Source organism: Typopeltis vanoorti, chromosome 11 (genome assembly GCF_054136105.1).
Source record: "Typopeltis vanoorti isolate ZY-2024b chromosome 11, IOZ_Tvanoo_1.0, whole genome shotgun sequence".
Lineage (NCBI taxonomy): Eukaryota > Metazoa > Arthropoda > Arachnida > Uropygi > Thelyphonidae > Typopeltis > Typopeltis vanoorti.
Genome location: NC_143559.1, coordinates 108,463,905 through 108,491,417, shown reverse-complemented (window position 1 = coordinate 108,491,417; position 27,513 = coordinate 108,463,905). Strand labels below are relative to the sequence as shown.

The 27,513-nt window shown below is 34.2% G+C and overlaps 1 protein-coding gene across 1 annotated transcript in view; it reads right to left on the bottom strand.

The window, feature by feature from the left end:
* The window catches only part of LOC150101923 (uncharacterized), a 1,001,066-nt gene that overhangs the window by 651,692 nt on the left and 321,861 nt on the right, over positions 1–27,513 (bottom strand). Inside the window, exons 37-41 of the mRNA XM_090399931.1 lie at positions 23,999–24,121; positions 20,555–20,674; positions 18,418–18,516; positions 15,743–15,853; positions 7,546–7,650 (exon numbers count right to left, since the gene is read on the bottom strand). Coding sequence (XP_090256057.1) covers positions 7,546–7,650; positions 15,743–15,853; positions 18,418–18,516; positions 20,555–20,674; positions 23,999–24,121 — 558 coding nt within the window. The remainder of the gene's footprint in view (positions 1–7,545; positions 7,651–15,742; positions 15,854–18,417; positions 18,517–20,554; positions 20,675–23,998; positions 24,122–27,513) is intronic.

Sequence of the window (27,513 nt, the reverse complement as noted above, 5' to 3'; positions counted from 1 at the left end):
CATGTTCTTCCAGGCGGATGTTTACTGTTGAACATCTGCCTGGAAGAACATGAAAGATACATTCGCTACTATTATTATGGCAAGTCGGGACTGGCAGACCACGCTTTGGACACTCCTTCACATGGGATTAGATGGAGGAAAACGAATGTGCTATTTAGGAGTTGTTATAGATCTGAAAGATTATTTTTTGAGTCAGCAATGGCTTTGAAGAATTCTCCCAACCTTAACAAATATGGTTGCATTAATTTGCCAAAAATTTGGGAGACAGTTATCCTAAGAAAAACTCCTGGATAACTGCTGGTTTTTTTTTTTTTTTTTTCGTTAGAGGGCGCCAAAAAATAGGACTTTAGATCTTTTGTCTTTTGCAATTATATTGTTTCACTCATTCAGTGTCGCGTTTACATGTGTGTTGTGCTCTGATGATGCCGAGTTGAAAATCAGCGAAATATAAGTGTTAATAAAATATCTTTGTTGATAAAAGTTTGTGGTGTTGTTAATACCATGCAAAATAAGTCATGAATAACCATCAACACCTAAGCTTATCTGTTAGATCTGTTAGAAAAATAAAAAACTTTCAGTAAATTTGAATAATCTAAAATCTTATTGATTTATTCCAATGATTTAATTGGAATGATTCCAGTAATTTAATTAAATGACTGAAATTTGTTCTATCACAATTTTGGAACTATAAGACCTCTTCTTGTATTTTCACCATCATCATCAATTTCCTGATCTGTACCCTCAAGGAGTGCTATGACAGCACTAAATGACTAAGTCTACATTATTATTAATCTATTACTCGTCGGCATTCCAATACTGTCCAGTACTAATTCCAATATCATATCTAATATTTCATGTTTCTAAAGCACTTCTAACTGCATCAATCCACCTAGACCATGGTCATCCTCTAGGTATCTTTCCTGCCAATGTGTCATCAATCACCTGCTTTGCTAACCTTTCTTCTCCAATTTCTTTTTAAGTGGCCAATACCACCTTAGATTAGCTCTGCTCACACTTCTTGAATGCTAATAATGGCAAGTTCCTTTTCAATATCTTCATTTTTAATGTGATTCTACCACTGATGCCATCTGTTCAATCCTCTAATTTAGCTCAGACTCTCATATCTGTGGTCTTTGATCAAGTGGTTTATTTCTAACCCAACTCTGAGATCCATAATTTAAAATTAGTTCATTTTGAATAAAGCTAGTTTCAAGTTTTGACTAACTTCTCTCTTATTTCATATAAATGTATTCAACTGATTTCCTACCATATCAGTTTTTCTTATTCTATTATCTATTTCCAAATTTAATTTCCCATCCTCACTAAAAACTGTGCCTAAACAGTTGAAATATTTTACTTATTCTATAGGTTTTCCATTGACAATGCAGCTGAAGTTTCTTATGTTCCATCCTATTTTCATGGTTTTGGTCTTTTATTACTGATTTATTATTATTCAGGACATCCATGGAGTCACAAGACTCATTGTGGGAGGCCCACCCTAGAAAACACAAAGTCAATCATACCACTCCTTAAATTCATTCACCATTCGTGCTCTCACCATACTATCAAGCAATGCATTCCACAGTCCACCCACCCTCCAATGCTAAATTTGTTGCAGCTGTTATGCAATTTAGTTAGAGAGCTTTGGAGACTTGTACTAGATGAGTTTAGGAGTGCAACATCATCATCTGCATAAAATGAAGAGCTAAGTTTGATATCTCTTATTTTAATAGCAGGTTTAATGCCACTTCCTTTCACAATGCAATCCATATAGATGATGAATAAGAATGGAGATAACGTGCATCCTTGTCTTACCCCTGATTTCACATCAAACCATCTTCCTCTATTTTCTTTAATTCTAACTGCTGACTGACAGCTGAAATGCAAACGATGTCCTGCATTTTCAGTTGGCTGATTTAAACACATATGTATAATGCAAAGATTTTTAAAAGAAATCTTAATGTTAAAAATCTTTATTTATTCAAAATATTCAACATATTTAGCATAAATTAGATTATTTAAATTACTACTGAAATAGCTGAGGCATCTGAATACCATAGATGCATTATAAGGTTTAATGGACAATATATAACACATATAAAGAAATAAACAACACATTTAATCAATTCTATATTTTGTCTCAGTCACTAAGACATCAGGAAAACAATATTAAAATTGCAAAAACACACACAAAATTACACAAAACAATAAGTCAAAAAGATTAGACTAAAAGCCTAAAATGCTACGGGGGTGCATTCTATGGTGACTAGCCTTAGCTGTGTAACTGCTTCCTTTAAGCAATTAGTTCTAGCTGATAGTATGAACTAATCTTAACTGCTCACTTCAAAAACATCTAGACTGTTTCTTGTGCACTAATCTTTTCCTTGCATTGTCAAACATTAAAGCACTGTTTTAAGCTGTTTGCTAAGTTTATCATAACTTCCTGCTCTGTAGTTCCACACATATTTCTGCTTGTCTTCCATTTCTTATGTCATGCTAGAAACATGTATTACTCCCTCCAGTTGGCAGGAAGGTCACCTGTTTTATAAACACATTTTTTTATATTAATTATTAAAATAACTTTCGTGGTTTACACATATAACAAAACTTACATAGAATTTTATTCAGAAATTCCAGTATATTTCATCCAATATTATATGGACATTGTCAGGAAGACAGACTGTTAACTACATTCAAATATGAATCAAAATAATGAGTCATAAATCATGCATTTATTAGCTTGTGTCTGAGTCACAACTGAAGTATATGATATTACACTATTAGAGTTCAAAGGAACAATTGTAGAAAGTTGCATAGATAAAAATTATTTTAAAAAATTTATTTAAGAAAAAAAAAACACACGAACAATTAGTAGTGATCACTTCCCAAAACTTGAATATTGGCATTCAGTCTTATCGGTTCAGGATCAGATGATTTCGTAGCATTTCAGATGTTTCAAAGAAAAGAACAACTGAATTTGAACTTGCTGGAATGAAGCAGTTTTGTCTGGTTCCAAGGAACTCTGTGCCTAGTGTCAACAGCATGAAAAGCAAAGCCAGACTTATCAGATTCCAAAAATGTAATATAGTCTTGATGTTCTTCAATTCTAACAAGGCAGAACAGCCAGTCTGTCCAAAATAGCATGAGCAGTGAACTTGACAGATACCTGGTAAGGAAAGAGGTGGTAATATATCCTTTGTAGATGGTAGGAAGGAAGACGTCTTCTGGGCTTGTTTGAAAGAAACGTATAGATTGAATTTACAAAGAATCTTTGGTATTTGAAGGTTCCTTTAAAGTAGGGTGTTGAAATTCTTTTCACATGGAATTGTAGTCTGGTAGAAGCATGGTAATTATTAATAATTTTTTGAATGGTAGTTTTTGCTGTATTCATTATATATCAGACTGCTTTTAATTTATTCAGTTTCATCCAACAAAAGGGGATTAGAAGAGTAGATCCTATAAGCTCTATATACAAGGCTTGATAATACCTATTTTCTATGATAAGCCTTTCTTTTATAAACATGTTTTTTGTATTTTGGTCTGAATTCATCTAAACCTGAACCAATCAGATTGAATGCCAATATTCAAGTTTTCGGAAGTGATCACTATTAATTGTTCATAAGTTGTTTTTTTTTTAAATAAATTTTTTAAAATAATTTTATCTATGCAACTTTTAACAATTGTTCCTTTGAACTCTAATAGTGTAATATCATATACTTCAGTTATGACTGAGAATACGCAGCTAATATATGCATGATTTGCGACTCATTATTGTGATTCATGTTTTGAATAGTTAATGATCTGTCTCCCCGACAATGTTCCATGTAATGCTGGATGGAATACATTGGAGTTTTTGAATAAAATTCTATATAAGTTTTGTTCCATGTGTAAGTCATGAAAGTTATTTTAATAATTAATATCAAAAAAAGTGTTTATAAAACAGGTGACCTTCCTCGCCAACTGGAGGGAGTGACACAAGTTTCTAACATGACAAGAAAAATGGAAGACAAGCAAGTGTCGTATGTGTGGAACTACAGAGCAGGAAATTATGATAAACCTTAGCATGCAGCTTGAAACAGTGCTTTAGTGTTTGAAATTGCAAGGAAAAGATTATTCACAAGAAATAGTCTAGACGTGTTTGAAGCAGGCAGTTAGGATTATGAGAGTGGTTCCATAAGTTTCTGGCCTGACTATTTTTTAGAGGTGATAGAAAGAAAACAACTGTGTCACTTTTCAAACATAATCTTCCTTTACTTCAACACACTTTTCACATCTTTGAATTAACATTTCTATGCCCTTGAAAAAATAGTCTGTACTTTTGTCTGCAAAATGACCTAAAACTGCAATCCTTCATCTCATTGTCATCTGCAAATTTTCTTTCTCGAAGGCCTTTCTTCAGTTTTGAGAAGTGGTAGTAGTAGTAGTCACTGGGTAGGTGTTCAATCTCCTGGAAGCCACAGTTTCACTGCAGCTTCACAACAATGGCTGTATGGACTGAAGCATTGTCATGAAGCAGGCAAACACCATGACTAACCATTCCTCATTTCTTCTCCTTTATGGCATCATTGTGCAGGAGTGAAGCATAACATTATGCATTCATGGTGGTATTCTTTTCCTTGTAGTCAATCAAGAGAATTCCCCAGCAATCGTTAAAGATTGTTGCTATGGTCTTCTTGGTGGACTGAGTGACCTTAACTTTTCTTGGTGGTGCTTCACCTGGTTTGTGCCATTCCATGGATTCTCTTTTGGAAAGAGGATCATAATAAAGGACCATGGTTTCATCCCCAGTGACAATGGATTCCAGCACTTCTCTCTGATTCCATTGGAAAAGTTCTAAAAACTTGTGAGAAAGGTCTTCACATGACCTCTGTCATGTGAAGCTTCTCGTGAATGATGCAAAAGACCTTTACTAAAATAAAGAGCCAAAAGGCTTCATGATGCAAAAGATGGTTGTTATAGAAAGCCTCAACCCTGCTGAGATTTCTTTGAGCTTCAAACATCTCTCATTGAGCAGTTCTTCCTCAACAAGAGAGACATTTTCCTCAGTCATCACTTCCACAGGCCGACCATCATGAGGATCATCTTTGATGCTCTCTCTTCCTAGGCAAAACTGTTTAGCCCATTCCTTCATGGTGGAATATTAAAGAGAAGCTTCCTCATAAACACTATCCAATCACTGTTTGATAGCACTTGGAGAAAGTCCTTCTTTGATATCACAGTGTAGTACTCAATTTTTAATATTACAGCCACTTAGCATGTCACTTGTTAGTCAAATGAGTGCCTCCAACTGAATGACACAGATAGAGAGTTGAAACTGGTAACCTCCCCCATAGATACTGCTATCTGTCACACACAGTGTTTTAAAATTGGCATGAATTTTGTATGTCAGGTGGGAAACTTTTGGAACCTACCTCATAGTTCTATCAGCTAGAATTAATTGCTTAAAGGAAGCAGTTGGCTCATTCCCAAAATTTCAAGGATAAAGGTGAGAGTTAAATCGATAACTAAGTTCATCATGCAAGCGCAAGACAAAAAAGAAAATGTTATGGAGATAAAGCAGAAAGAGAGAGAGAGAGAGATGATTGGAATGGACTGAATTAATGATTCTACAGGTTTTAGACCATGCAGCTAGTATAATGTGCATCTTAATTCTTTGCATTTGTTCTCTGATCACTTCACATGTTTTCCAGGAATATATGGTATTTCTTTAACTGAAATACCATATATATAGTTTCCTTATGTCCTAGACAGGATTTGAAGCTGAATCTTTCCAAAAAAAAGAGATGAATAGGTTCATGAATAGTATACAAGACACAATAAAATTTCTGCCTCTATATAAGTAACTTACATATGGTATTTCAGTTAAAGTTAAGTTACTTATATAGAGGCAGAAATTTTACCAATAATAAATTCTTAGCTAAATTCTTATTATCTCAGATAATAAGAAATTAGCTAAGCTAACTTTTTTCCAAATGAATGAGAAATAGTATAGAAGGTGGTTAGGTACAGAGGTCAGGCTACCAAGATGTATTGAGAGTACAGAATATCAATGTAGATTAATGGAATTTGGAGTATAGGCACTGGTGAAAGGCAAATGAGCAAATGCAGAAAACTTGCCACTTTTATACATGGCTGTTTCCTTATCACTTGAGTGCAACTCCTTTCAGTATATGCTTAAACTTCTCCAAGAAAGAGGATATGACAGACACATACAAGTTCGTAAAAAAATGTATTGGTAAATGATTTGATGAGATAGGGGAACATAAGAGTTTTGATATATGCCAGGAGAAGAGAGGAGAAGAGTTATCCTTGAAAGTTGAATAGGAATATAGTTAGCAAGGGTGCAAGAGCTAGATTTTTCTCATAGTAAGCAGTGAGTAATTGAAAAGTTGACAGTGGAAGTGAATGAGTGCAATATCAACGAACAAATTTAAGAAGTTGTGTGTGGATTAAGTAAACTTTCTGTAATGACTCAGAGTCTTTGGAGGTGATTCTGGATCTTTCACTGATTTGCTCTGCAGAAGTAACATCATTCTTGAATTTGGAAAGTTTAATGCTTTTAGGTTGTATATTAAATGTTTTAGCTATCTGATAGAATACTACAATAATGCAGCATATATAATTTTAATTCATTTTGTATAATTCAGGTACTAAAAAGAAAATTTCAAGAAAATATTTTTGAAATTTCAATTTCAAGAAAAATTGAGATCATTTTATTAATACCAAATTTCATTAACATTTATCATTCCAGAGCAGTGCTCTGGAATGATAAATGTTATATGGAATGATAAATGGAATGAAAATCTCTTATAGGCAGATGATGAGACGAACAAAACAACTCTAATAAGTGGTTGTACATTAAAAATGAACACCTAAACATAACCACAAAGGAAATCAATAATTAGTAAAGAATTTATATGAATAAATCCAATAAATTAAAGATATAAAGAAATTATATACTTGGTTTAATCCTTTATCCAAGTGTAAGCAAACAAGTTTGGCCCTTAACTATTTTCAGGACTGGAGTAACTCATATATAGAAGCTTATGACTTCACATCACTTGCCTTAGTATCTCATAATGCAAAGCACATATCCTTATGGGTATGTATAATGATATGCATTATGGGAAGGGTCACTACTCCCACTGATGAGACCTCAATAAAGGTCAAAACTGGTCAGTGTAGTGACTCTTCCCATAATGCATATCATTATACATACCCATAAGGATATGTGCTTTGCATTATGAGATACTAAGGCAAGTGATGTGAAGTCATAAGCTTCTATATACGAGTTGCTCCAGTCCTGAAAATAGTTCAGGGCCAAACTTGTTTGCTTACACTTGGATAAAGGATTAAACCAAGTCTATAATTTCTTAGCATATCTTTAATTTATGGAATAAATCCAAGTTATTAACTAAAAATATATTTTTATCATTAATGATTTTACTCAATACAAAAATCAATGAAATTAAATCCACTACATTTCATAAGAGAACAGCTTTTAAGAATATTTTAAATTCAATTATAATAAAAAAGCTCACTCACCTACACATTCATGGAGACCTTCATGACCAGGCTGGCAGGCTGAATTTCCGGGACACCCTGCATTGCTTTCACATACATTTGGATTTGTTGTTATAGTAGATGGTACTAAAAATAAATACAAAATCATATTAATATGAATGAAGGTTACATTCAAACATGTAACAAAATTCGCAGCATCCATTCCCAGTTTGAGTGTAAATCAATTAAATCTGCTTTTTTTCCTCTCTCTTTCAATCTACCTCTATTACCTGAAACAGCATTCCTCACCGAGTTCCTCCCTCCCTTCCATCCTCCCAAAGAACTATAACCTGCAGTTTTTCAAATATAACATCAATGAATTCCTTCTCTCTTAATTTCTGCCCACATGCATAACTAATGTGCTAAAGGTTCTACAAGTTCTTATGTTTGGGATTGATATAAAAAAAAAAAAAGAAATTAAAAAAAGAAATCGCCTGGAGAATATGGAATAAATACGAGGGTGGTCTGAAAAGTTCTTGGCCTAACAATGAAAAAACGGATTTCTAATTTCAAAATTATTTTTATTTTTCAACATAATCTCCTTTAAGACTAATACATTTATTCCAGTGACGCTCAAGTGCCAGAATTTTTTGGTCTAGTCTGGTTAAAAGATCAGAATAATATTCCCTGGTTATTGTTTTACCCTTTTCAAGTTAATTAATGAACAAAATGCCTTTAGCATCCCAAAACACCGATACCGTGACCTTGCCTCCTGATGAGGAACTGACAAACGAGGTCTTCTTTGGTGCTGAACAATCAGCTTCTATCCACTGTTTTGACTGCTGTTTGGATTCTGGTGTGCAATGGTGAATCCAAGTCTCATGCATAGTAATAAATTGATGCACAAAATCAGTTTTATTCTCGTTAAAAAGCTCCAAGCACTGTTCAGAGATTTTCATGCGAGTGCATTTTTGATCTGCTGTGAGCAAGCATGGCACCCATCTTGCACAAAGCTTTTTCATATGCAATTTTTCGTGCAAAATATATCCTACACGTTCTTTTGAAATGCCTATAATCTCAGCAATCTCACGCACTTTGGCTCGCCAGTCATTCAATACCATATCATGATTTCTGGTGTTGTTATATTTTTTTGGATGTCCTTCACATGGATCATCTTCAAGGCTGGTAACAGCCACATTTAAACTCGGCAACCCATTTCTTAATTGTCAAAAACAAAGGAAAAGAGTGCCCATAAACTTTTATGAACTTCAAATGAAGTTCATATTCAGCGTTCAGCTTCAGAGGTCATATTCAGAAGTTCAGCACGATACTCAATTTTATCCATTTCAAGGGATACAGACAGCTGTATAAAACAAACTACTTGATAGAATAACTTCCAATTTCACATGGATGCTTAATTGGTCAAGGATTTTGACACTGGCCATCCTTGACAGTGTTCTGTTTATCGATTTATAATGTGTAACTTTTTGTTCTTATGACAAATGTATCAACTTAGGAAAAAAAAATCACTTGCTGATAGTGTTGCCATCTATGGTCGAAGCCGAGAACTTTTCAGACCACCCTCGTATATAACTTATTAAATATGCAGGCATCCATCAAACAACTTTTAAAATTATTTAACAATATCTAGCAGCAAGTAAAAATGCCTGAAAGTTGGAATAAGGCCATTATCATTCCAATATAAAAAAAAGGGCAATATGAGCAACTTCAAAACTATAAAGGAATAAGTCTTTTAAATACTGGTTATAAGCTATATGCATGAATAACTTCTAAACTTAAAGTTAAAATTTAAACCTTTGTGAAGAACAAAATGGCTTCTGAAAAGCTGGATCAATCATGTATTGATCCAGCTTTTATATTAAAAATCCAATAGAAAGGCATTGTGAATTCAACATAGAAACACATGTAGCATTTGTAAATTACTAGAAAGTCTTGGTCAAAGTCTTAAGGAACAAACTATGGATCATACTCAAGAAGTCAAAATATTCCAAATAAGTTACTTGTGGCAATAACTAACATGCATGAAAACAACCAAATAGCTATAAGAATCAATGAAAAAGTTACACATTATAAATCGATAAACAGAAGACTGTCAAGGATGGCCAATGTCAAAATCCTTGACCAATTAAATAATAGCGTATTATTTAATATCTATGTAGATGAAATAGCAAAAATACAAGAGAGACAGAATGGACAGGAGAAGGCAATATGACGAAAGAAAATCTCTTTTGCCACTTGATGATGGAAACAATTCTGGTAAAAATTAATTTGAAACAGGTTTTCATCAGGAAAAAATTATGGTAATTTCTGATTGAATTTGATGCTTTTAATGAAAGAATAAGCAAGCTAAGAGTATAAGAAAATTGGTTCAAGATTACAGAAGTTGCAGAAGAGGAAATAAAAGATGAATTCTATGTAATTTTTTATATATTTTATATAATAAAATTACTGGAAGCCAAAACTTTTTATGAAGAAATAAATATTGATGGAGAAAGACTGATTAATCTGGCTGCATCTAGAAATTTAATAATAAGTAGTACTGTGTTTATAAGGAAGAACATATACAAACAAACATGCAAATCTCCTGATTGATATACATTTAATATTAAATAGACCATATCATAATCAGAAAAAGACATAGGAACTGCATCCAGATTATCCAGAGTTTCAGAGGTGCTGAATGTAATAGTGACCATTTTCTAACTGGTGTCATTCTTAAGGTTCAAATATTTTTAGGACATGAGGATCATCTGACATACAATATTAACAAACTAAAACAGAAGAGAGAAGAAAATGGAGAAAAAAGAAGAGTGTGAATCAAAGCAAAAATTGAAAAATAAGCAGCTGGAAGAGAATAAAATTATTGAAACTATTTGGAATCATATCAAAGATAGCATAAAAAATATAGCATAAGATAAAAGTATAGCTATAAGATAGCAGCAGAAAACTCGATTGAAATTCAAAGTAAAATATAGCATAAAATGATTTAATGAAGAATGTGACAGTAAAAAAAAAAAAAAAAAAAGTAGAAACAATTAGCTTAATAACCCATTTGATATTTATGCTGCTCAGATACAAAGAGAGCAGCAAGAAGGCCAATAAAATAATCAGACAGAAAAGAAAATTTTTACATGAAGAGATAGAAGAAATTCAGAAATACTTTATGTTAAACAACCTGAAACCAAAAGACAGGTCCACATATAAAAATAACAACAACAATAGTGAGGGAAAAGCACTAGCCACTAGAGATGAAATAGCAAACTGGTGGAGAGAGTGCTTTAACAAACTTCTAAACTGCGATGAACCTGCTGAGATTTCTGAAAATAATACTTATCATACCTGTCACCCAGAAATATTTAAAACTTCATTAGTCAAAGTAGAAGAAAGTATAGCAGTACAAGGACAACAAAGCACCAGGTACCGATGGAATAGTAACCAAACTCATCAAATAAGTTGGAAGTGAATTAATAAATAATAAATTAATAAATATTTTCTCCCAGAAATTCAGGTTTTTCCTCCCGCATACAAATTGGCCTTCAGAACACACGCAATTTACAGACAAAAAATACTAGTTGTGGTGGTGGTGGTGGGCAGTAGATAATTGGTAGTAGAGGTTCAGTTGGTAGTGGTGGAGACAGAGAGTTGTACAGTATGTGTCCTCCTGGGATGAGTCTTCAGACTCCTTGGAAGTGTCACAAATAATAATAATGATAATAAATTAACTACACATATACATAAACTGGTAAATTTAATATGGAAAAAAGGAAGAGATAACTTTGGATGGAAAAATCACTCATTGTTCCAATATATAAAAAAAGAAAACAAAAATGAATGTGAAAATTACAGAGGGATATTAATAGCTCCTGACAGCAGGCTACAAAATTTTATCTAATATTATTAATATTATACTAAAAAGAATATTACTGTATGCTGAAGAAATTATTATTATTATTGCACTCTCCATGGAGTTAGCAGACTTATCGTGGGAGTTCATTGCATTAACAACATATTTATTATACTGATTATTAAAATCCTTAACACTCCTTGCATCAACATTTCGTTAATGCATTCTACTCACTGACAATTCCCCATATAAAATTTCTACTCCTCACACCGCTCTTCCCAAATCTCATCCACTTCCTGCAGTACGGTATCATCAATATAGTACAGCCTTATATTTCTGTATTCCAAATTGTAATACTCTGCACTTATTAACATTAAAACTACAATCCCACTCCTTTGTCCAAGTAAAAAGTCTATTCAAATGCTCCTGAAGGGAATTAACATCAGCAATGCTACTTATAACTCTCCCCCACTTTGCACTCAGCAAAAAAAAACTTAAGACCCCCAGTCAGTCCACATGATATATCATTTCCAAAAATTTAAACAGCAAGGGCACAGAACAAGACCCTGGGGCACACACTACTGGTTACGTTACCCTCCTTTTTTGAGACACTGCTCCATCATACACAACTTGATGGTATCGTTCAGAGAGCCAGTCTCTGATCCATCTAACCAATATACTATCTTGATGAAAGTTATATTTGGTCTTTTTTTTAAGATTAACACATACTATCTGGATAACAAGATCATTAGGTTTTTAATACACATATATACAAAAAACGTCTAGAATAATGTAAAGTAAAGAATAATGAATCGAGTGAGAGTGGCATTGTACAATCCAACAAATAGAGGTTCAGCAAACTAAGGAGGAAGAAGAAGAAGAAATGAAATAGTAAAGAAATCGAATAAAAATATAAAATCAGCATTTAAACTGAATCATCATAATCATCATTATTATTATTATCCCGGTCAAATCCAAGGAGTCGACAGACTCATCGAGGGAGGCTCTAACATCACGTCAAGAACAACTATTCGACATTCACACAGTATCTATCATACCTTGCCTTGAACTCATTCACGGTCGTAGCACCCACAACAGACTCTGGAAGCTTATTCCACTCATTCACCACTCTCCAAGTAAAAAACCTAGCTCTAACACCCTTGTTAACCACATTCTTACCCAGCTTCCATGCATGGCCCCTAGTCCTCTCACCACCAGTCCTATTTTCAAAAATATCTTCTGGATCAATCTTATAGAAACCCTTCAGTAATTTGAATGTCTCAATCATATCACCCCTTTTCCGCCTATCGACCAATTTTTTGCAAACCCACAAATCTTCAACCTATTCTCATAAGGTTCATTCCACAGACTTGCTATCATTTTGGTCACTCGTCTCTGGATCCTCTCCACTTCCTCCCCATCACAAAGAAACCCTGGCGTCCATAACTGGGCACAGTAGTCCAGGTGGGGTTTATCAAGGCTCGATACAGAGGAACAATAACTTGTTTGTCTCTGCTTGTTAAAGTATTTTTCAGAAGCCAAGTGATTTGATGAGCTGATTTAGCCACTTTTGCAATGTGCCCCCTTAACTTCAATTCCCTATCCACCAACACTCTCAAATCTCTGGTCTCATCAATCTCCTGGAGTATGGTTCCAGCAATGTGATACACTGCTGCTAATCTTTTCACTGCAAAATGCATAACCTTACACTTTGCCACATTAAACTGACATCCATTTTTCCTAGCCCAGACCTCCAAACTATCCAAATCATCCTGTAAAATTTTGACATCCTGTGCACTCACAATTGCTCTATCCAACTTTGCATCATCAGCAAACAAGTGAACACTTCCTCTCAAATCCTTTCCTATATCATTGATGAACAAATTGAAAAGCAGTGGTCCAAGAACAGAGCCCTGCGGCACTCCACTAGTCACAAGCCATCTTTTAGACTCCACTCCTGAATAAACCACTCTCTGGTATCCCTCCTTCAACCACCCTCCTATCCATCTCACCAACCCTATATCTATCCCCATCTGCTCCAGTTTACTGATTAGGGTTCCATGTGGTATCCTATCAAAGGCCTTGGCAAGGTCCAGTAGTATCACTGTAAACCCATTACCCCTATCCAGTTCAGCCGTCACTGTGTTATAAAACGTGAGCAAGTTAATGAGGCATGATCTACCCTTCACAAAACCATGTTGTCCCCCATACAATATCCCATTTTCATCTGTCCAATCCTGTATTCTTTTCTTGACTAATTTCTCTAAGACCTTGACAATGATTCCTGATATGCTAATCGGTCAGTAATTTACAACAGCAGTCTTGGAACCACCTTTATGCAGTGGAACTATTTTCCCCTCTTTCCACCCCCTCGGGACTAACCCAGACCCGAGACTCAAATTAAGCAAAATGGTCAAGGGTACTGACAATTCTTTAGCCACTTCTCGTACGACATGAGCTGGTATACCATCCAATCCCACAGATGTATTGACATTGAGGCTATGCAATAGACTACTCACCTCCACTTCATTCACTACAATTCTCATATAATCTACTGGTTCATTCATTTCTGCAATGTCACCACCTGGATGATATATTCTTGCAAAGTGCTCACTCAGTAACTCAACTATATCAACTGATTCAGTTACCTCCCTACCATCAGCATTCTTTAAAATCATTCTGCCATATATGTTTTTCCTTTTACTTGCAACATATCTAAAAAACTGTTTAGGATTCTCTTTAGCCTGCATGGCCAATGTTCTTTCGTAATCCTTTTTTTGCTTTTCTTACCACACTCGTTACCCTTCTGGCCTGCACTTTATACCGTTCATGTGCCTGCCGGTCACCTTTCTCCTTAAATTCCCTCCATAGTTGTTTCTTTTTTTGCAGCTCAAGCTTAATGGTGTTATTCATCCATTTAACCCCTACTTGATTTATTATTCGGACTCTAGGTATACAGTCAGCCATTGCTACATGCAAACACTTCTTAACTGCCTCCCATGCACTATCAACTTCTAATCCTTGCAGTTGTACATGCCATGCCACTGAACCAATCAAACTCCTAAGCTTGTCATATTTTCCAGCCTGACAATTCCACATGTACGCTGTCTTAATTGTAAATTCCACACGTTTAGCCACCTCCCAAGTCAAGACCCTATGATCACTCTCACCAATTGATGGCAATGTGGTCCTATTTGTTACAGCTAAATCTTCAGATGTAATTACTAGGTCAAGCACTCTCTGACCCCTAGTATTTTTCATTACATGCAGTCGCAGATAGTTATCCCTTAATAACCGCATAAAATCCAATTCCTTCCTCCCATGTGTCCTCTCCTCGCTCCAATCAATGCGACCATAGTTGAAATCTCCCATAATAATTACCCTCCTTTCACTCATTTCTTCTATTTGCTTGTGCATACTGTCTCCACCATCTTTTCCGTCACCTGGTCTATAGCAGCACCCATTAATGTTATATATTAATATATAACATTTTGCAATAAATCTAATAATAAAACAGAATGCCAGGAATGTGACTGCTTGGGATCTATGGTTGACAATAACAGTGTTATAAGTCAGGATATAAGTGGAGTACAGATGACTTTCAAACTGGCAAAAACGTGTTGCCAGTTTATGAAGAATATTACAAAGAAATATTAAGAAAAAATATTACGTTACAAATATACATATATATCATGTTCCAGTTGGATCCATATTCCTATAGACAAGAAAAATACATAAATATAATAAAATGAAATAAGAATAACAAGTATTTGAAAACCTTTCTAAGAAAAATCTAGGATATCAGAAAAATAAAGAAAATCTGAAGTGCCTGTGAAATTTCAGATATTATACCAACGGAATGGATCCTAAAAGCCACTAAAACTGGTCCTGACTAAGGTACATAATAACATGGAGTGAAAGAGAATGCCATGCTATACCTTAGTCACAATGAATAATGAGCAGTTGATAAACAAAAATAAATAGGTAATAACTGAAAACCCACAAAATAAAAAGAAGAAAATATCCAAAACAACAGCAATGGAGGACAATACAACTGAATCTCAGGAGCTGTATGTGTTTCTGGAAGAAGAACAAAAAAATTTTATGATTATGCACATTGTTCTTGTGCCAAATGGTAATGCACAATTAAATACATTAGTTATTAAGTGGTTCTATTATTGTTATTATTATTAATGCCAAAGTGCAATTTAAACAGAAAATACCAAGAACTGCATAGTAAAAAATTCACCTCACAAATGCTCTGTGTAATTTAACCTCAAATCCTTATTTAATAAAATCACCAAAATGCAAAATTCTTAAAAATGAATGTCTAAAAATAAATAAAATCACACATTAAAATATAAGCAATCCTACCACTGCATCCTACTCCTGGATTACTTGGGTCACCAAACATTCCTTCATGACAATAGCAACTACCACTCAGACAGCCAGCATTGGGCCCACAGATAACACCATCACATGAATCTAACAATAAAAAACAAAATTTTGATTTTTATTATGCAATAAAAAATGGGGGGAAAAATTTGTTATCAATTTCTGTTTGTTTGTTTGTTTGTTTTTTAACTTCATTCACTCTGCTTTCACAGAATGTAACAGTAGTAGTGTTGGAAAAAAAATATTTTCAAAAAAAAAAAAGCTTGTATTAGACTGACCAACTTATCATCAGCTGAAAATCTATTATAAAGCTTGATACCCTGGATGGGATTTGAACCCAAGTCTTTCCTACCTAAGTGTGAATGTTATGTTCGTCTTCCTGACTGTGCTGCACAGGTGCTATGATAAAAAGAAAGTGTGGTATTTTCTGAGGTAGAAACTCTTATGTAGGAGGTAGGAATAAACAGCACCCATAGAATAATCACATGTTTACTCATCTTCCTGTAGGAAATATAACAAAACCACTGGCAGTTTTATACATTTTGAAGTAATTTGATATATGGGAATATTACTAAAATTTTCTAGCATTTCAGATTTGGTTTAAACTGAATAATTTAGAATTTGGACAACGAATTTTTTTGTGTGTTCCTTAGACCATTTCAAGTTCAAGTATCATTTTTTCTCAAAATAAATAATAATTTTAGCAATAGGTGTGTTTAGTTTGAAAATGCCTTTTTTTCTGAATATTGCATTGAATAGAAATTCTTGACCATTTACAAATTATTATTATTATTATTATTATTATTATTATTTGGTAACCTCCATGGTGCCAACAGACTCACTGTGGGAGTCTCACTCAACCAGCAACAAGTCTATCATAATGCGTTTTGAAGTTGTTTACACTACCAGCACTCATAGCAAACTCAGGCAATGCATTTCACTCATAAACAACTCTCCACATAAAAAATCTACTCCTCACACTCTCTTCATCACATCTTTATGATAATAATATGGCTGAGTGTAAAGAAAAAAAAAACATTGTGGTTATCATGAAAACTACTGTGTAATAAACTACTTCTAGTCTAGAACAACTAGTAGCATAAAATCAATGAAACAATTTTGCATTTTAGTGGAAAATGGTCTCTGTATACGGTGAAGGTAAGTGTATCATTAGGCAGGCGTGTGACTAAGGTGTCTAGGAAGGGTAAACAATTGTTCTTTTCCTTTTCCATAGTGAACTGGATTCTTGGATGTAGACTATTGAGATGACTGAGGAAGGAGTCTAACGTGTCTAGGCCATGAGGCCAAATAGATATGTAGATGATGGCTAAGATATGTAGATGATGTGTTCTCTATTTGGCCTCATGGCCCAGACACGTTAGACTCCTTCCTCAGTCATCTCAATAGTCTACATCCAAGAATCCAGTTCACTATGGAAAAGGAAAAGAACAATTGTTTACCCTTCCTAGACACCTTAGTCACACGCCTGCCTAATGATACACTTACCTTCACCATATACAGAAAACCCACACACACACAGGCAGATACATTCACAAACTCTCCCACCACCACCCCTCTCAACAATATGGCATTATTAAAACTCTTACCAAGAGAGCCCACAATCTTTGTTCCAGTGGAACCGCCCTCACTAATGAGCTTAACCACATACACAGCACTTTCCTCTCCAATGGCTACAGCGATCACAGTATCAAAAAAATAATCAACTCCTCCCCCATTCCCCTTCCTTCTCGTCAACAAGATTTTAAAAATGCCATCACCATACCCTACATCCGTGGCACATCTGAAAAAATAGCCAAGATACTAAAACAGTACAATCTACACACAGCATATAAGCCCCACCGCAAACTGGCTACCCTTATCCGTTCTACGAAAGATCAGCTCCCTCCTCTCTCTCTGCCTGGAGTTTACAAAGTACCCTGTTCCTGCAAGCTGGCGTACTTTGGACAGACAGGCAGATCAGCATCCATCCGTCTAGAGGAACACAAGTCTTACATCTTCAAACACAACTATGGCCATTCAGGCTTGGCTGACCATGTTTTGGACACCACCCACAGAGTATCATGGAAGAAAACCACCATGCTCCACCACAGCAAATTCAAGAAAGAGAGACTTTTCTTAGAAGCAGCAGCAGCTCTCAAAAACCAACCAAATCTCAATAAATATGGTTGCATTAAGCTTCCGAAGATTTGGGAAACACTCATCACCAGAGTTCCCACCTTACATTCCAGGCCACCTACTACTGCCCTTAGAGGGCGCTCTACCTAGATAGGACTTTAGTGTCACCCACGTGGTTGGGCTTAGTATTGTTTGTTATTTGTGCATATGTTACATTAATTGTTTTTGTAATCCCCGTAGATGTCCTAGTGACTAGGACAAAATATAGGAAGTATTAAATTCTATTTTAATTCTTTTTGAGTGTTGTAAAAAATCCATTAAGCCTCCAACATGATGTCCTCACAGCACTTAAGCCTCTACACACGTATTCTAACCAAACTATGAAAACTAGTCCAAAACGGATTAATTATTGTGTGTGTGTGTGTGTGTGTGTGTGTGTGTGTGTGTGTGTGTGTGTGTGTGTGTGTGTGTGTGTGTGTGTGTGTGTGTGTGTGTGTGTGTGTGACTGTTTAACTCACCTCGACAGTAGCCACCACTACATATTTCACCAGAAGGACAACCAGTGTCTCCACTACATGCACAACCTTGGCCTGGTTCACATGATGAGGGTGGAGTTGCTAAAAAGAAAGTTTTAAATTATTTTTCCATGATGAAATAGAAATTGTTATGCTATCTGGCAGTGATTATAAAAAGTAGAAGTTTAGTTATAAAAAGTTTAAGAAATAAACAGAATTCATAAATAAAAATGTTTATCATATAAATGTTAAGAGAATAAATATGCAATGTATGGACAAAATATATGTGCATTTATACATACAGATATTTAAGCTTATAGTATACCTTATATATATATATATATATATATATATATATATAAGTATATATAACTTATATATATACTATAACAGCATCATTGTTATAGTATAGCTTATATATACTTATATATAAGCTATACTTAAAACGTGAGAAGGATGCTATTAAATGAATCTAATATGACCACATACAATTAAATGTTTTTTTATGCTATTAGACAAACTATGGCATACTTCTTCAGGATTATAAAGATTGTTAACAAACTGATGGATTAATCTTGAAACATTAATCAATATTAACATCATCATTGTTAAAAATGACAAGATATCGTGTTGACATATCATATTTGCGCTTCATTGTTGATCTGTACTATGTCATGTCCATCATTACCCAGTTCTGCGAATTTGGTCTTTTATAAAAGAAGACCAAAGTTGTTTCAAGAGAAGGCCCTGGCTTGTACTGAGCTGGACATTGTATCATTTCTGAGGTTTCTTTGAACCTACAAAGAAAGCTTGTGAACTCAATTTTTTTTTTTTTTTTTTTTACAATCAAGACACAAGCCTTATAAACTCAAAGAGCTCTCAGCTTATCTAGAGTAGGCTTTTACAAACTTTGATGCCCAAGGTGGGATTTGAATCCACAACCTGTTGGTTAAAAAGTGGGTATGCTATCTGCTCAGCCAACCAGGCTGGCAGTTCCCAAGTCATTTCATGTTTCACATTTTGTGGAAAAATAAGCCAAACCTATATTTGTATGATCTTTCATTCTCAACATTCATGAAATGTTTTTTCATATAAATTTCTAGTGAACAGCCTGTCCATCGAACATAATGTATAAACAGAAAATGTTATATATATATATATATACATAGCTTCTTGAGAGTCAGATGAGACTACTTAAGTGATCAGTGATAGATAAAAGGTGATAAGAAGAGTGTACCAGATATAGATAGTGCATAGTCCCTAGTGGACAGATAAACAAAACTGATATCTTTGCTGAGGATATCTAGCTTTCCATCTAGTATAATCAAATTAATGAAAAAAATAAATTGAATGATAAAAAGGTGGAGGGAGGAGCATCTCCAGAAGCGTTATATGAAAAGAAAAGGATGAGGAATAAGGTTTTTACATACATTTTTACTTAATGGAGAAGGTGGCAAGAGCACAAATTCTGAGTAAGTTATATGAGTTATAACTAAAGTAAATTAAAGTAAATTTTGTATATGACAGATACTATAGCAGTCAGGATGAATATCAAGCAAGGAGTCATTTGGTTTGTCTAGTGGTAATTCAAATATCATGTGAAGCTTATGCTACCTTTGTGGCATAAGTTTAAATACAGATTAGCTCAATGAAAAACATCCAATCCAGTTTGTTTACTTTAATGGCCTTGCTATTACAATCAAGAATCAGAACTTTCTGAAGCTCAATTTGAGCAAACTACAAAAATCTGCTTTAAGGAGGACTGCTGATCCAGAGGGATAAGCAACCTCCCCCTTCCAAATTAGAAATGTGAATAGTCTGTTCATATATATATACACACACACACACACACACACACACAGAATATTACATACTATCCAATTTCATTCCACTTTTAACAAATAAAATAACATTTTTATTCTAAATTTATAAACACAAATTTGTTTTGGACCTAGCATTAAATAAAAAAAAAAAAAGAGTTGTTATGTATTGTCTATAAATTAATTAATTGCATATAAATTAAAAACATAAACTGCCAACTTACTAAACCGTTTACAATATTAAAATAAATGTAAGCTTCAAAAATGAGATTAAATCTATAGCATGTATCATAACAAGTGAAAATATATGAAACACTTACTACAAGCAAACCGAGGATTTCCAGTAGTTCCTGCTGGACAAGCACATAAAAAGCTACCAACACTATTGATACATGTAGCCCCAGTGCCACAAAGATTGCCTTCCAAACATTCATTCACATCTACAGAAATACAATAAATATTTCATTACCAATAATTTCATGAGAAGTATCTATAAACTGTTGTATAAGGTGTAAAACAACATAAATATTAGAAATTAACACTGAATAATGCAGCTACTATGAAGAAAGAAAAGAGAATGAAAGAACTAGGAAACTAAGTTAAAAGCAGTGGAAGAGTTATGAAGTGGAAATAAAAAAGTTAAGAAGACAAAAAGAAACATCAATAATGAAATGTTCCAAAAAGGCATGTGGAAAGCATAAATATTCTCAAAAAGAAGGGGAAAATACATTTATTCATGCTGAACTGGATGTGTAATACAGCTGTGTGTGGGTGGGGGACAAACCCAGATGCATATTGCTCAACTAGTGCATTGAGCAGTGAACTTTTTTTTCAAAATTTTTACATACCTGTGAGATGCTAGTTCAATTTTTTTTGTAGTATTTTAAAATAAAATTATCACGTTTTAATCAGCTCTTTCAATTGTGATTACTTGTAATATCACAAGGTTATGCTTGATTCCTTGAAGGATAATATGGAGATCAGTGTTTAAAGTATTGGCAGTACATAATCTTGAAGCATGGGATGCCTGATCATTACATGGTTTGTTGAAAGAGAAGAATGAATGAATGGACTATCATCAGCAAAGCTGTGGATGAGTTTACTGGTAATTGAGAGCAGGTTGTTTATTTGTAGGAAAAACGTAGTAGATAATAAAAAAGCCATGCGACACCTCCATTGGTGGCGAAGCTTGAAAAGAAGGTGCCATCCAGTATGACATGCAGTGAACAATTTGAGAAGTCGCTTTGATGGTAAACACAATCAAAAACCCTGGAAATGTTAAGAGCAACAGTATATGTTTGTTCAAAACTTTCCATGGTATGTATCCAGTGATGGGAGATGCAGGCTAAGAAGTCAGCTATGAATTTAACTGGGAGAATCCATTTATTGGTGGTTGTTGATTAACTGGTAGGCCTCTGAGTAGGGAAGAATTTCACTATTGATTACCTTCTCTATTATTTTGAAGAAGATTGTTAGGTGATGACAATAGGACAGTACTTTGATGGCAGACTTTTATTTCCTTTTTTTTTTAAACAGATTGGATATGTGCTTGCTTCCATGTATTGGGATAAGTGCAAGCTGAGTATAACATATTGTATAGACAATAACAGTACAGGACAAATGTTAGCTCTGAGCACATCTGAGTACAACTGGGGAGAGAGAGAGATGCCATTCAGGGTCAGAACACATTCTAGTATCTAAATTATTCACTATTCTTCCGATGTCTTTTTTGCTAAAAAACCACAGGAGGCATATGGTGTTTAATTTCTAGAATGGTAAGAGCTGATTTGAATTGGTCATCTTGTAGAGCATTCCATTCTATAAACATCTTAGACTATACAAGATTCCTTATTCTTGCAGAAAGGTGTGTGAATCAAACTAGGAGAGTTTCAAAAGCCATGAAAAAGAACATGTATATGATGTTAAAAACAAGAGCAAAGAAAGAACAGTACTTGTACAACACACACACACCTTTGCAGAACATCACATGGTATATTGGGAAGCTTTCTCCATGCCTTACTTAGAAGAGAATACTTTCCTCAGATTGTGCAGTCTTTCAAAGGCATTCACTCAGATGGAACACTAAATAGAAACCAAGAGCTTATATTTCATGACATCTGGAAGTCATTAATTAGTGTATGTAACAGTCACAATCTCTCTCTCTCTTATGTGAGGAATGCTATACATTGTTGTGCAAACTCTGCATGTGATGTGATGTGCACATCACACATACACACAAACTGCACATAATGTACCTAATAATATGCATGATGAAACTATCAATCCAGTATTTTTTCAATTTATAGAAATAATGTTTCTTGGAAATGTTTGAACTTTTTTTGTTTGTATTAAATATCTTCCTGAAGATGCTATTAGGCATAAAGGGAAACATGCTAGATTAATATTCATTTAATCAATAAAAAAGCTATCATTCAAATCTGGTTAATCATTCTTCTGTTTTTATGAATTCGGATTCAGATTTTCCGATGTCTGTTTTGTATTTATTGCATGCTTCAATATAGGCTGAGCATGAACTAGGGTTCTGTTACAAGCAATCCGTGATAAGCTGAGCTTTTTTCCTTTAACTGCTTTGGTACACCCTCTGTTGAACTAGGGCTTAGAAAATGGATGAGAATTTTGGATAAATTGGGAGATGAAGCAGATGTTTGGGTCAAAAGAGTGAAAGCAATAGTTAGACCATGGAAAGGAAGAGAAGTACCAGATGTTGTCCCACTTGTACCTTTGTAGTGCTAAAGGACACAAGGGGTTGGCTGGAGGGAGAGCATTCTGTCTGAAAGAAAACATACAAAATTATGATCTGAGTTACCAAGAGGAGAGATGAACTTATTGTGTATCTAGATGGAGAATTGGTTAAAAAAAGATCAAGGATATTAGGAGAGTGAAGAGGATTATCAAGAATTTGGGCAGGTAAGATATATGATTTCCATTAGGTCATTGCTTACAATAAATACTTCTATATCACATCCAGCTTGCTCAGTGGTGTTTGAAAAGGAAAGCAAGTTAGGGTTGTGGGTGTTATGATCACCTAGAAAGATGACCTCCCTATTTGAATAGTCAGAATGGAGAAGGCTGAACATCACATATATATGTTGGATCTCACAAAGACCCTTGTGGAAAAATGAATCATGAAGTGTGTAATTTAGACACTGAAGGTAGATAACTGTGGTTAATGTAGCTGCAATTTGGGTTTATATCAAAAGTAGTCTAGTCAGGATGTCTGTAAGTGATGAAGGATGTCATTTATGTTAGCATTTATGCCAAACATGTTGGTAAAGTGGATGCAAAAGTCAGTTTTTTGTAGGAATTCTGATATGCTTTAAGTATTTTGTTTCATTTGTCTTATTTGTTGATAACTGTTTTTGAGGGAGGTTTAATTTGATCACAGTGATACTATCATCGTTTGTTATATGTTTCATTAATGTGAATTTGGTTAAGTATAAAGTAAGGACATGCAGTTAGAGGAGCTAGACTCTTGGACATGCCACACACCCCACATAGAAAGAGTAACCAGTCCCCTTGCCATAACATAGCTTTGACAGTGCCTCCAGATGACCTTCATAGGTCATCTGGAGGCACTGGAGGTAGATGACTACCATGAAACTTAGATAAGCATCTAAATTTCATGGTAGATGGCCTTCATTACTACAATCATTATTAGTAACAAATTGAGCAACATGTTGCAACATGTATTTTAGTATCAGAAATATGTTAAACAGGATATAAAATTAACACATTTTACTTACCATCACATGTTAAGAATGGATTCCCTTGTAATCCTGCCGGACATACACAATCCACACGCTGGGGACCTTCCACACAGTTAGCATTTGTACCACATGTTGTAGATTCACATCTTTGTGTTGAACCTATGCAACGTGCAATCAGTGAGTTAATAATACAGTTGAAGGTGTTATGTTACAAAACAAAGTTTTTCAGTAATTAACATATCAAAAATTGTGTAACATTCCTTAATCTTTTTAAAAGTCCATTAAAGAACATATGTAAGACCATGGAAAAAGGTGTGAAGATACACTGTCACATAACACATTTTTCCATGCAAAATCTTGAATTTAAAAAAATGTGACATAGCACTGTCATTCACTTGTCACTTTCATCTAATAATTTAAAAAAAAATATAGATTACAATCTAATGTGTCAATGTTTTTTTCATATATCAATTTCAGGTTAGCAAAACTGTTTTGTCAGAGTGGTCTGTATGCCCATAGACTGTTCTGACAAAGTAGTTTTGCTAACCAAAAACTGAAGTAAATTAGTCCACAAGTAATGTATAGACTAATCTATGTAATGTATTTATGAAATGAAAATTAAAATGAGATAGAAGAGCAATTTAAAAAAAAATTGAAAAAAAAAAAGAAAAGAAAAGAAATTGCTTTTCTGTAATTTTTATAGCTACACTCCCAAAGAAATGTGGTTTGTTGTTTTGTGAGACCAGCATCTTGCTTATTTAAATAAATATATATTTATTTAAAATATATACATTTTATTTATTTTATATATTTTAATATATCTTAAAGGATTCACATAAAATTAATAGCCTAAAGTTGTTACTACAATCTCTATGAAGTCACTGGCTTATCAGAGATCAATACTAACACTAACTTTTTATGCCCCTATCAACAAAGATAACTATCTCTGAGGTAAAGAGAGCACTTGTCCAAATTAACAAATTTTCACTCTGTGAGAGCAGTAAATTTTCCTATTGGAATTTTTTTTATCTATCTCTAAGAGTTAATTATAATATACAAGAATCCTACTACTAAATTATACTTGAAAAGAAATTATATACTTATTTAATTCTTTACCCAAGTGTAAGGAAACAAAGTTTGCACATGAAGTATCTTCATGACTAGGCTACCTGTATGCAGGGGCTGTTGACTTCACATCAATTGCCTTAGTATCCCATAATGCAGCACACTCCCTTTTGGAAGTGTATATGCAATAAGGGAAGGGTTGCTACCCAGACTAGTTTCGAATTTTATGCTGAAATTTCTGGAATAAACTATGTAGAAACAGGAATGCAATAAATAATTTAATAAATAAATTAGACAGTGATAAAAACATCAAGTTTTAAATACTTACTTTTTATTATTAAATGACATCTTCAAAGAGTCCTAAGACTCATTGTGTGAGAGCTACTCAACTACAACTCACTGTCTCCCTTACTTAATCCAATTACACAACACTATTACCATCAACACACAGCAGTAGATGGCATTTTAATAATATTAATAATAATAATTAAGTATTTAAAACCGGATGTTTCATCATCTCAAACCAGCATTATCAAAGGCATTTTGAAGATATATGTTCAGAAGAGATTAGAATTACAATGACCTCCAGAATAAGATAATGATGGTGTAATTCTACATAAATTTTGGTGCACTGTCCTATCAGCCTCTCAGCAATAATCACAAAACATTACTGCAGAGAGTACCACTGTTGCCTTCCATGCACATGACTACTCTTGTTCTGGAGGTCATTGTAATTCTAGTCTCCATGAAGTGTGTATCTTCAAAATGTCTTTGATAATGCATCTTGAGTTGGCAAAACATCAGGTTGTAAATATTTAATTTAGTTATTAAATTATTTATTTCACTCATGTTTCTACATAGTTTATTCCAGAAATTTCAACATGAATCAAATACAACTACAGAAATTTGAATATGGAAATATGGTTTTGACCTTTGCAGAGGTCTTATAAGTGAGAGAAGAAAATACTGCCCCAAGAAGATATCACAGCTGAATAATGAAAAGTCATATGTTATCCATACACAAATAGCAAAAGGTGTATCACCCTATTATTAAAATACTCCAGATCAGAGATAATTGTAAAAGTTTTTTTTCACTTGATTACTGCTCTGGGTAGTGAACTTCCCTTTGATATGATGTCCCATTCCCATGTCTTATGCCTTTTCCAGATCAATGAAACTTAAATACAGATCTTGTTATATTCCCATGATTTTTCCAATATTTGTCTTAAAGTGAAAATCTGATCCAGACAATCTTTATTTGGCCTGAATCCAACTTGTTCTTCTCCAACTTTCCTTCCACAATTTTTCTTACCTGTTTCTCAGTATATTTGCATAAATCTTATCAGGAACACTCAGTAGAGAAATTCCTCTAATTCTCACATTCAGTTTTATTTCCCATTTTTATAGATGGGTACTATGAGAGGTCTACTTCAATCATCTGAAATGCAATTCTCTGACCAGGCTTTCTGAATTATGCAGTGCAGCCAATGTAAAAATTTTATATCTCCATATTTGAGCATTTCTGGTTGAATAACATCTACTCCAAATACCTCTACATAGTTCAGGTTTTTTATGGCTTTCATACTTCAAATATGGATATGTATTCCTGATTGAATTCCTGTTGAGTGTTTTCCCACCACTATAATGTTGCTGTCCTGTTCTGTCAAGTGTCACTGCCATCAAGAGGTTGGTTATTATGGACATCTACCTCAGATCCATAATGTGCAGCAGAAAGATAAGATGGTGAGACTTTAATGTCTTTCATCTTTTAGTTGGTATCCCATGTCTGAATATGTGTGTGTGTGTGTGTTCTGAGGGACAAAAAAAAAAACCTCCACTACCACCACCACCATATGAGACTGACTAACTCACCATTTGATGAAATCACTTGATAAGGGTTCCTTGTACCATAGACTGAATTCAAACCCTGGTCTTTCCAATCAAAGGGTTTCCTAAACCAACTGGGCTATAGAGGCTCTATACAGTCACTGCTTGTTTCATTTAGCACTCTTTCAACGTAATTACTCCAGACATCTAGAACATCTTTATCTTCAGTTATCATCTCTGATTCAATTTTACAGTGCTCTTTTTTTAATAAACTTTTTCAATAGCCTCCAGAATATTTCTGTCACCTTCCTGATATTTATTTTCTATGTTCTTACCAAAGTCTTCCCATGACTTCTGTTTTAGCTAGTTTTACACAATGCTTCACTTTGATAAATTTTTCTCTGTATTCTCTAAGAGCACAAGTTTAATTACTTGCAGGAACTTGCAATATGCTTTCTTCTTTTCCTTGACTGCCTCTTTAACTTCTTGAATCCATTATGGAGTTCTAATAGATATTCTATGATCCTTAATGCTGAGGCCCAATTAAGTGTAGCTGTCTTCTCACATGCTTATAATAATATAGCTTACTTAGTCTCCTTGTATCAAAGTTGTATGCTAAAGTTTAGAGTGTTCTTGTAAGGATGAATTTAATAGCAAAA